This window comes from Charadrius vociferus, unplaced genomic scaffold (assembly GCF_000708025.1).
Source record: "Charadrius vociferus isolate BGI_N301 unplaced genomic scaffold, ASM70802v2 scaffold565, whole genome shotgun sequence".
Lineage (NCBI taxonomy): Eukaryota > Metazoa > Chordata > Aves > Charadriiformes > Charadriidae > Charadrius > Charadrius vociferus.
The window spans coordinates 1,815,202-1,827,486 of NW_009648358.1; the positions used below are offsets into that span (position 1 = coordinate 1,815,202).

General features: G+C 40.4%; 1 protein-coding gene across 1 annotated transcript in view; it reads right to left on the minus strand.

Moving 5' to 3' along the window:
• Positions 1 to 563: 563 nt before the first annotated feature.
• Positions 564 to 12,285, minus strand: part of MYLK4 (myosin light chain kinase family, member 4) — a 56,895-nt gene continuing 45,173 nt past the window's right edge. The window contains exons 7-15 of the mRNA XM_009885271.1: positions 9,832 to 9,937; positions 8,878 to 8,971; positions 7,844 to 7,953; positions 6,570 to 6,711; positions 4,134 to 4,204; positions 3,259 to 3,387; positions 2,609 to 2,761; positions 2,191 to 2,263; positions 564 to 611 (exon numbers count right to left, since the gene is read on the minus strand). Of these exons, the coding sequence (XP_009883573.1) occupies positions 564 to 611; positions 2,191 to 2,263; positions 2,609 to 2,761; positions 3,259 to 3,387; positions 4,134 to 4,204; positions 6,570 to 6,711; positions 7,844 to 7,953; positions 8,878 to 8,971; positions 9,832 to 9,937 (926 nt within the window). The remainder of the gene's footprint in view (positions 612 to 2,190; positions 2,264 to 2,608; positions 2,762 to 3,258; positions 3,388 to 4,133; positions 4,205 to 6,569; positions 6,712 to 7,843; positions 7,954 to 8,877; positions 8,972 to 9,831; positions 9,938 to 12,285) is intronic.

Here is a 12,285-nt window from a genome sequence, read left to right on the forward strand (position 1 = left end):
ACGTTCTGTCAAAATTGTTTGAATTGCTACAGGCTCAAAGGGCAGAGAAGTGCCCTGTCAGCACTGGGTCCTCAAAAGCGTGGCGCAGCTTCTTTTAGGGGACACCTTGCTTTCATTTCACTACAGTTAGCGGAGCTTCCCTGAGGGTCTGGCCTGTGCCTCTGCTAAAAAGTAATTACTTTTCATATTTCTACCCTTTTTTAAACCATACTCCTAACCACAGCATGAAAACCTGAAAGCTTTCAACACAGAAAAATTATTGGGTGAAATCCTGCCCCATAAGAGCCAGTGGGAGCATAACCTTTCCCTCTAAAATGGGCCGGGTTTGCAGCACATATGGCTTCATATATATGAATTTTTTTGCACATTGCTGTGACTTGGGATAAGTGATAGGGCCAGTTTACATTTTGAATGCTTTCCAGACAACAGTTCGGACTGTGCATTTTGGACGATGCAAGGTTTTCGGCCGCCCACTGATCCCTTCCACAGGGGCTACAGTATTTACGTCTGAAGAAACACTTGGGACCTGAAACAAACCTTCTGTTTGGCAGCTCTTTCAGAGGTTATTGAGCTGGCGGTGCTTGGGACACACAGTCACCTTTAGCCTTCTTCTAGGGAAAATCAAAACAAAGACAGAAATATACCGTTATTGGAGCATTAATTGAAGATCAATCACATCTTACCTCTAGTTAAGGTAATGGCAGAACACTGCAACATAAGCACGTTTAGTGAAGCTATTTTGCAAAGCACAAGAAGTATGAACATAGAATACCCAGGAAGTAGCTATAAAGGACAACCTAAGTTGTAAGGTTTCTCTTAGGGTAGGGTTTCCCCAGAAGAAAATTGGTGATAGGAAGCAGCACAGCAGGCAAGCACCCCGCGTTCTTGCAGCATTTGGAAAAGACAGCCTGTGCCTCAGGTTGCAGGAATCGGAGCTTCACTGGGGCCCAACTAAAGGAGTCAGATTTTATCCTATGAAACCCTCTAAAGAGATACTTAACCGTAACAAACTCTCTTATTTTTACTGTGTACGCACACTTATAAATCTTCTAATAATCTCATGGGCATTCCTATTCTGGGAGACTATAATGAAAACTAAATTTCAATGAAAATTATAATAATTGATTTGATTGTTATTATTTCCCATTTTATCCTACTACTTGTTATCCTTACTCTGTGTAACAGGAACATCTCGCAACAACAGAGTTGTCAGGACCTACTCAGTCAATCCTGCCCAGAACCCACACCACCTCATCAGCAGAGCTACTACTGCTTTATTATCATCATAACCTTTTTTCTAATTTTAATAAGTTTATTTTGTCAATTAATAACATGGTCTCTTAATTCTTAGTGATGGATATAGTTCCAAGGGCAGCTTGGCACATACATCCTAGGCAACACACCAGTCATATTATTTAACATAGATGTGCTTTTCCTGCAGAGGAGGAAGTTTAAAAATTCTGAAACCTGCTTAAAATTATCCCCCAATGAACCACTGAACCACAGAGTGGACTCCCTTAGAATCAACCAACAGCAAGCTCATCAACAGTGTGAATCTCCCAAACTTGCTGACTACTTAACAGAGGAATAGTCAAAATTATTTAAAATCTTGCTGATCCTCTAGCTCAGCCCAACTGAATTGTTTGTGTGAACAAACAACTGCTTCTTTTTTGTTGGCCACTATGGTGGCTATCTTTGAAGGGCAAGAAGGTGCTTAAGTACACAGATACGCACTGGGTGAGGTTCCAAACTCGGTTGGGAAAGGTATCCCTTGGGAAGAGGCAGGACGAAATCTAACAGCACTTGTGGGGAACTTCAGGAGAGCCTGAAAGGGTTTTCAAAGCAGGAAGCAAAATCATCCCAGGCTGGAAAACCCTTTTCATATGGTAATTCAGTGCTCATTTTGTAAATACTCCCCTTTTGCTGAGAAATGGATCCACTCAGCAACACCCAGCAATTGCATGATCATATATTTCTTCCCAGATGTGCAAGAACTGATGAGCAAGTGTGAGCATGCAAACTATGACAGCTAAAAAAAGCAAGGGCACATGTGGCTCACAGTAGCAAGAAATGCAGCAGCAAGGAAGACTCCAAAACAGTTAAGAAAAAATGTCAAAGCAAATAGTGATGTGGCAACACAAGAAGGCAATAGCATATCTACAATGCACACGGATATTTAAGATTAGGGACCTGAAGTCTGCAGTGGAGCTTGTGGTCTGATAACCATGGGTGTTTTAAGGCAGCAGTTGCACTTATTCTCCAGCTAAAGGAAAACCAGAATGCTATTAAGTGTTTTTCCCAGAATCTTACAATTCAACAATTATCTCCTACAGGTCATGTGTTCTGCCATCATGCAATGCTGTCATTTCAGGACACTATGTCAGATGACAGCGAATCCATGTAAATTTTGCTTCATAGCAAAAATGCATTCAGGTAACTTCAGAGCATTTATGGATGCAATGAACAGCATGAAGTGGCATTACAATATTCTATGTGGACATAAAAAACTTAGCTAAGTCATGACATTTCTGCAATGGAACAGCAAAAGTGACACAACTGTGATGTGATGGAATGAAAAACACATTTCAAAGATACAGGGATTATATACCATTTTTCCTTGATGAGAAGCTTTGAGATGAAATCTTTGGCCTGATCAGAAACACCTCGAAATTCCTCATCTTCAAAATCCCAGCTACAGGACAGGATATTGTTGAGGGTCTCATTGTCATCATCACCCAAAAAAGGAGACAATCCACTGAGGCTAAAGCAAAAAGAAATATGTTCAATCCTCCTGTCTTTCCCCTACCTGCACATGATCTCCTATGATTGTTTTGTCACTTCTGGCCTATCTTGCAACATGTTATTGTCTAAGAAAGTCTCCAGACCATTCCTATTCTCTCTTCTATTTACATAGTCTCCTTTCTTCCCTAACAAACCAAGCATTACTGTCTTTCACGGTAGTTCATATTTTTCTAGACCTCTGACCATTCTTGCACATAGCTACTGGGAACTACTAAAACAGTATTCTGGAATTGTGATGCTCAAACACTCGTGAGAGATGCGCAGTGAAACAAAGAATAAAAGTTCATGGTGATTGGAAAAGAGGAGAGATTACTGAATATGGAATTTGGAAAGAAGCCTACATTTTCTATTTTGGGTACAGATTTTGTCAATCTTCCAAGTATAACAACAAATTTGAATGACTGACACAGTTCAACCTAGAAACAGCTTACAATACAGATACTGAATCCTACTTACAGCATATAAGCAATGACTCCTACGCTCCACATATCTGTAGGAAAGGAGACAAACTCATAATTCACAACTTCAGGAGCAAGAAATTCTGGGGTCCCAAAGTTAACTCGAAGTTTTTCCCTGGGTTTATACCTTGGAAATGGAAACATTAACAGAGGACGTCAATTACAGCTCTAATTGTATCGTAAGTTGTCTAGCACGCAGAGGGATTTCAGAAGCACACAGGAAATTCAGTAGGAAAACAAGGACAGGCAGAGGTACAAAGAAAAAATAAATATACCCATATACCCATATACAGAGTGAAAAATGTTTGCAAGCTTTATATTGTACTTGAGGGCAAAACACAACTGCTATACAAAGGAAGATAATCAGATTTCAAGGACTACTCAGAGCAGATGTTATCATCCTTTTGGGACTTCTCCATATCATAGGCATGGAATTTTTAACCAGTAAATCCTTCACTGAGGTTATGGTACCTAATTAAACTAGAAAGTGATATAGCATGGGATATACTGTAACAGCCCTTCGTGGTCTCTTATACTGTCTTTTGAAGAATCTCATAACATTGGAGACAAGAGACCAGACAAGATCTACCACTGGTTTTGTCTATTTTAGCTGTTCCAAAATACTTATGTGCTTGGTTAGTCAGAATCAGCCCTCTTTCAACCTTGTACCTCAAAAAAGGCTTCAGAATAAATCTTTTTCACTCAGCTCCAAACATTCCTTATTAAAAGATATCCCAGGTTAAAAGAGACACATAAAATTTGTCCTAAGAACAGTAGGACACCATTATGTATCAAATATATCATTGTAGAGATGTAATACGTTTTTTATTGTTTCCTCATTTATTTACACTTAGCAAGGACACATGCACATACCTTCTTGCCAATCCAAAATCAATAATTTTTATTTGATTTGCTGCTCGGTTCACACACAGGATATTCTCAGGCTGCCAAGAGAAAACAAAAACACTTTAATAAGAAACAAGTATGAAAAACTGGGCTTCTGGCAAACTGTAGGGATAAAAACTCTAAAAACACAGCAAACATCTCATAAGCACCTTTTGCTTTTCTCCTTGGTCTCCTTTCTCTGCATGGGTACCCCTTCCTGCTATCACACAGCAGTTGGGGTTGTGTGGTCTGTGCCTTGCAACTGATCTTTCTTCTCCTTGGCTTTTCAATTTAACATAAGGCAGCAGTTCAGATAAAGAACTCATTAGAGGGAGTGGACAGAGAATGCTCACTTCCAAAGAGGGGTTTCAGGATGCTGGTGCTGTGATTTTACAGACCTTTATAAGCTGACACTGATTTTTTACAAAAAAAATCCACGAATTTGTCAGGCTCTGAAGTTTATCTTACAGCTTTACATTTATGAGTTCATGAATGTTCTGGCAATAACTGTATGATTAAACACTGATATATTAAGCTAGTCACATCAACGGTATGCTTTTCTCAGATATTTTAGCAAAAGGTAGGATCCCCAGGTTAAATCCCTCTGGATTTTCACAGGGCCAAATACTGTTCTTCACTTCCCTGGCAGGAATCCATTAACTTCCTAGAATTACTCCAGATTCATACAGAAGGGACTGAGAACAGAATTTGGCCAATTGTCTTTGAAATGTAAATACCTAAAATAGAGTCTCATATTCACTGCCAGCAGTTTTATAGCTACTCCCGTCTTGTTGCTCATTGAGTCCTCTTTGAAACAAAACAGCCCTCGACACTTAAAACATTAGTTAACCTTTGTCACCGTTACTAATTCGTTTTACATGTAGGACTTTTAAACACATAGGATTTTTAAACACCGTATGTCCATATGTCCATAGTTTCTGAGGTCCTGGACAATTACGGTCAGGATGATTTTCTTTCAGTTTCAAGCTTTCTTTCCCAAACTCATCTGCTACTGACAGCAATCTATGAACATGCAAAACGTGTGCTGGCAAGCACATGAAAAGAGGTCTATGGGAAGCATTTCTGGGATTGTATATGTATCTTTTTGTCAGCAGTTTGACCTCATGTTAAAACTGTGCCATATCCAAGAACATAATTAATGTGTCCCAAAGAACCATGCGAACTTCTGCTTGACAGGTTTCTAGGTAACTGGATGTTTATAAAGAAAGTGAAAAGTGAGTCTGGTCATTGATTAGCAACCAAAGCAGGTCCCAACAAGCATCTCCTCATTTGCTTAACCACTGCAGTAATATATATGCTAACAACATCAAAGATGTAGTATATTAACTCAGTTATTACAAGCCAAAACCAGCAGCTGTAATAAAAATCTCACCAAAGAGAAAACCGTCCTGTGCACTTTTTGTTTCTTTTTGCTTTGTTGCAAAGCTCAGGGATTACTAGGAAGCTTTATAGCCAGTCATAAAACTAAAGACATCATCCCATTTTATTCCTGTATTAAACAGAGGTAAGAAACAAGTCTATTATTTGATAAAAACTTGGGTTAAGGGAGAAAGAGCCAGCTCAAATGTACAGTCCAATGAAAAATACCTTTACAACAAATGTTTTCTAAGGGGTGACAGTTAATCATCAGCAGTCAAACAGAGTAAGAATGTGCAATTGGTGGATTTTTTTTTTTAAAAAGAAGTGAGGGAACTTTTTGTGTATACAGTTCAATAGTTCAGATAACTAAGCAAGTACATGGCAGAGAATCTGCCACCCTTCTCTGGGCTTTCAGCTGCGCTAGCAGCTATTGCTTAACCCAACACAGACGTACTGTATTTGTTACATCAGCCACCGACTATTTTTATATCTTTCATTTTAGGAAGTACATTTTAATGTATCTTCCCTTAAGCTGGTGATCTATTGATACCTTTCCATGACCACAACATGAGTTTAGTCCTCAGACAGATATGCAGGACTTCCACTGATCCTGAACGACTCCTGAATTTAGTTCCACTCACTCATGTCTTGTTTTCTGCATGGTAAAAACCGGGGATAATTGCTACACCATTGTGCACCTGAATTAAATAATACTTGCACAACATCTTGAGATCCAAATATCAAAATTGAAAATAACATGACATTTGTAGTCAGCTGCTGGCTTTCTGTGAAATCAGTCTGTGGAAAATTCAAGCGCTATGAGGCTTGATAACATATGACCACAATTTTCCTCTAATTTACTTACCCCTGTAGTAATTTAACTGCTCTCAATGTGGTTAAAGTAAATACACATTGGTCTAAGGAAAGCAGAATAAGGTTCTTTGTTGTTTCTGCTATGGGAATCTGCTAAGCTGTATGGCCTGCCATTAAGAATAAGAATTTCCACAGCTGTCATTGCACAAAACATACATCTCAATTCTCTACCTTGAGATCCAAATGAAGAATGTACATTTGGTGCATGTACTGAATTCCCTCGCAGATATGCTTCATGAACAAGATAGTATCCATCTCTGTCAAATTGCAGTTTTCATCAATAATTCGGTCAAATAACTCTCCTCCTTCCACGCTGATGAAAGAAAGACAATAAAGTGGTGACCAACTCCAAATCCAATTCCATACAGTTAAGAGTAATACAGAATTTTTACTATTGACTATTTTAACCATTCGCAATCATGTTCAGTAAGGTGGGTCTACACTATGAGCTTGCACTCTGATCTGCTTTCGAAGAACTAGATTCTGATGCATACTGGCCTAAACTTCTTCAAGTTCTGAGTACAGTCTCCCATCCATTGATAAGTACTAAAGTCTTGAAATTTGAACCTTACGTTGTCTTGAGTCATCATTTTGTACCAGTGAAATGAATCAAGTCACATGGAAAATCAAGACAACACGATGGAGAATCTGCATTTAAATCCATGATCTCCTCCCTCAGAGTTTAAGAGAGACACATGATCAAAAATATCAGTTTGAAACTGTCTAAAGTAAAAAAAATTGACTTCTTAATTTCTCATCAGTTTCAGAATGCCTCCAGCTTACCCATTCATAGCTACACAGACGTTTACCTTTTGTGATATGCTAACCATGCAGGCCAAATTCAGAGGACTATCTGAGAATGTCCAGAACAGCCAAATTCACGTAACTTTGAACCCTCTGCCATACCTTTCAATGTTTTAGTTACACCCTTTTTGGCTTCCTTAGGACCACATCTGTTTAACTCGACTTTAAGGCAGCTATTTTGTGCCTAATTATTCTGATAACCCAGCATAAAAAACAGGTTTATCCATTCAGGCACCCGGTATAAGGATTAGTCACAACACCTATAGCTGGCTCCTCTTCGCTGTAAAATGTCTTCTCGTTTGCCTCACAGAACTGGAAATATTCTGAGAGGTCTGTGTCTTAGCCGACACAAATTAAAATTTGAAATTAAAGAGAAGATATATAACACAGCTCTATCTTCAAATGGAGCGGTGGCTTTACAGTACCTGAAATGTGGCACATCACTGGGAAAAAATGCATAAATGGCTGCATGGGAAAACCTTTCTCTCAAATTTCATTTTATTTTGTTCCTGAGAACATCTTTCATATGTCCTTTCCACCTGTAATAGCTCTATTTCTAATTTCAGGAGAAAGTAAGAAGGAAATGGGCAATTCCAGCAAAAACGGTAAAGACAGAAAGGGAAAGAAAAGAACACACTTACTACTCCATGACTAGGACAATGTCATTTTTTGATTCAAAGGCATCATACAGCTGGATAAGGTTCACATGATTCAGCTGGTTCATGACATTGATTTCATTCTTTACTTCATCCTGTAAAGATTCATGAGTATTGTCTCAGAAGCCTTGTCTTTAAGGAAGCTACATGAAACAGGACATAGTTTGAACCAGACATCTACATTATCTTCCTGTTTTCACTCGTGGTAACCAAACCCAGGGTTTTCCGTTGATTGCTCCTGTAGTGGTAGATGTCAAGGCTATAGGAGCTACTAGACTGAACTCAGAGCTCGGGTGGGGGACTGCTTCAATACTAACCGATTCAGGGGAAAAGGAAGGGGGGAGCCCACATGGACAAGTGGTGGGTTCACAGAGATGTAAAGGAAAGAGAGAAGCAGAATAAGACTTGGTTCAACCAGCTGCAGGTACAGAAAATCAAGCTATGTAAGAGAAGGCCAGGACAGTCCTCAAAACCTCCCTTTGCAGTCAGGGGAGAGAGATTGGTACCTCCATTCAGCCCAACTATTTTAGACATGCAGTTTAGGATGGGCTGAATGATTCTCTGGTGGTGCCAATCTCTCTCCATTGACTATAAGGGGATTCTTGGTGACCAGCTTGGCCACAGCTATACCTTAGCAACCCCAGTTAGCTGAGACAAATCCCACCCTTGAATGCCATTAATGACACTGCTGTCACACAAACAATACTATACATGTCTTTCCTACGAAAGCAAGCCCCAGATGGCCATGAGGTTTGCAAAACAGGCCAGAATAATTCTTCTCATCTGTATTTGTGTTGATATCAGGAGCCCAGATTGTGCCTGTTATTAGCATCCCTCACAGTGGCATCAAGTCATTGAAACAAAAGATACAGTGTGCTTGGGAAGAAATACGCTATGTTATAGGTCTGACAAATGTTTTTACCGTTAAAGAAAACACTGCTTTGTCTGGTCTGTTGTGTAGCTGAAGAACAGTGCAGGATCCATTGCGGAGCAAAAAACTAATATGACACTCTACCAACCTTCTGTTTAGGACCTTTCGCTTTTATAATCTTGGCTGCTAGCTTGAGACCTGTTGCTTTCTCTTCACATTTGTGCACTTGACCAAATCGCCCTCTAGGGAATAAAACGAGAGAAAAAATAAATCATCCACTGGTACTGGTGCCAGCCCTGAATGTAAACTAGGTTATAAACAACAGAAATTATCCTCTCCCTACTGGGTACCATTTCAATTGCTCTATTGCTGCCATTTTGTTGTGTGGATTAGACTTGCTACTACTCATTTAGGTATACCAAAATTACACACTGTTCTAGCTGATATTATCCCACTGGTATGATTCACTATACTCACCTCATGACATGCAACGACTAATCCCAGGGAAGCCAACATACTGTAAAGATAATAACTCACTTATATGCACAATCTGCCCCTCTCCATCTCATCATTCTCTTCCAAGGGAGGGTTGTGATTTCATGATGAAACAAAGCCTTACCCAAGCCCATGCCACCATCAAAAATGACAATATCGTTCACTCCTAAACAATGTCAGCATGACAGATCAAGTAACTACACAGCCTGTCGGATTAGCCTACTGATCTATCTGAAAACATGCATGTGTTTTCAGGGACGGGACCCACTGAGAGAAAGAAGGCTACAACATGTCTCTACGTCCTGCTGGCTGTAATGTGAGGTAAAGTATTACAGCATCCTAGGAGCCCCGTCATAAAGCCTGAGGGCAGCTGGCTGACCTAGAACAATACCAAATACAAGCCAAGTCTGCTGGTGCCAAACCTTTTGCCAAAATTCACTCACACAGTAAAATCAGCCTCCTGATTTCATCCCTCTAAAGCACTGTTAGAGCTTAGGCTTTCATGACTTTGACTTTAGTGAGGCATGTTGCTTCTATTCACCTCCCGGGGTGCTTGGCTGTAAATTTGTGCCTTGATTTCCATGTTGATTAGGTTCACCTGACTTACCCTCCCAGGATTTCATTCTTGCTGACATTATAATAACTGCTGATCCCCACCCGTTTGGCTGAGACAATCCGGTGATCAAATGGTGCTGGTGGAGTAGGACTATCATCTACAAAAGACAAACCAGACAGATAGCATATGAGTGGTCACATGCAGTGGTAGTCTATCTTGTATTTTAGTCCCTCTTTCCCCCAGATAAGCTCATTTAAGAACTGAATACACCTACTGTAAGTTTCATAGATAGGTGTTTCTCTGTTACATAAGAAGGGTTTTATTCCCAGAGCTCTGGCTTAGAAAACAGGGTGTAGTTGGGGACTACACTACTAAGACAAGGACTCCTTTAGTAAGTTAGCATCTTCTGCACACCAGTAGCAAGAGGCAAAGTGAAGACTGCTAAACCAATGTAGCCTCATGCCTACAAAGGGCCTCAGCAATTTTTTTGGAAGGAATTCAGGTTTTTCCTCTCATTTTTTTTTCTTCCCTCAGGGACTGTTAATAGGTAAGTATGTACTGTAACTCTCCCGTGGGGTAGGAAGAGAGACTGAGCTCTCATATAGGCCCAGTTAAAGAGGCTATTTCCCAGCTTTTGCTGTTCGTAGTAAAGAATCCCCTTCTCAACTGACTAACACAACTTGTCATTCTCCACAGTGTGGTCATCACCTCTAAAGATCACACTTAGAGCTTGTGCACATGAAGGAATTTCACCCTGGCAGGCAGCACCTGTGATTTCCAGTGTGGCTCAGGACCAGTGTGGTAGGACACACGGTAACTGTCACGTGCTGCTCTGAAGAAATTTTGTCCTTAAAAAAAGATGGCAGATAAAAGGTAAAGAGGGGCACAGAGAAGGGATGGGCTCCCAACATCACACTGCAGCAGCTCTGGAGTTTTGACACAAATGCAGGCCTCTGATATTATTGTCCAGACCTCCACGTGCTAAACCATTCTGCCGACCTGATGCCAAAATCCCTGCTGGAGACCAGCCCTGCATGCCTAATTTCTCTTTGGATTTTTTTGCAGGGTGTTGCGACTTCAATTTCATACCCACGTTGTTTTTCATTTGATTGATATTCCCGAGAGTGACCTTTGGCTGACCAAGGTGACAAATACTTCTTCAACTGGTTGGGAGGGCTAGAGCCCCAGCGTTTCAACATGAGCTCTCTGGTTTGGAATGCCTGCTCCCTTTTGTGTGAGGCTTGTTGAGCAATTTTAAAACCGTTCATTAATCCAGTGAAAATGATTAAAAACACAAACAAAAAAACCCCATGACAGCATGTAGCTGGCAGGAACACTTTGGTCATTAATGTAGCGGTAGATTGTCCTTATTCACAGTGAATGTCCATTTTTCCAGGACACCAGCTGTGTACCTAGATTTTTTTTTTGACAGTGTTAATAACTTACATGGTCAGGAAGTTAGTTCATGGTCAAGGAATTGTGAAAAGCTGGGGCTTCTGGAAGTTTGCCACCTACTTGGGATTCTGCAGAGTTTGAATTGCACGTCCTTAAGTATGGGCCTTTGCATGTTACTGAGACCCACAAAATGCCAAGAAAACCTGGACCCTAAAGGCAGAATTTGACTCTAACACCACCAATTTGAAGGGCCCCAGCATGTGACAGAAGAAAATGTCTTTCTGAAAGCTCAGCTCCCAAATGTTACCAAACTTTGGGCAACGAAATATCCTTTAAAGAGATCAGAGTGCCTCTTTAAAACTATGCTTAAGCTTTAGCATTTGGTGACAGACCCTCTATTCTTCTTTTCCTGCACACCAGAGGGGATTTCTCCCTATTCAAAAATGACCTCCCATTACAGATCAAAGATGCTGCAAGAGAGACACTCTAACTGTAATGTCATCCCCAATAAACTGCCAGAGCTCAGGACAGGTTATGCAGTTTAAAGTTTTAGTATGCTATCTCCTGTTTCCTGCTACAAAAGCCTAGCACAAACATATAATCAATGTTTCCCTTTCCCACTCTCCCCCCATTCCCAAAGCAAAGAAATTCATTCTGAGTCTTATGCATGCACACGCACACACATATATCTTCAAGTCCTTCAGGCCATCCTCTCATGTGCCATCACTTCATATACAGGGATGGATAAGCACTGAAATTCTCAAGCTGGAGGTCTATTATTAGAAATCTCTGCTTCACCTCAGTAAGCACTGCTTCAGAGTTCAGGGCCCGAGCATCATTTATCTGACTGTTCAACAGCATCAGCCAGGCTTCCACACAGATATCTGTATTTCTTTATTTAATAGGCTGCAGTTGTTCTCACTTCAGGTTGCAATGGTACGAATATGAGCAAGCTGGTTTTGCAGGCTACATCCAGAGCATTGCAGATTCTGTGTTAACACATGTTCTCAACACTTACACAGGCCAAATGATTTTGCCACACATGATATAATTTCTCCCACCACTCTATACTTAGGAGTTTTAGCTCTGTTGTTAAAACAAAAGGGAAAG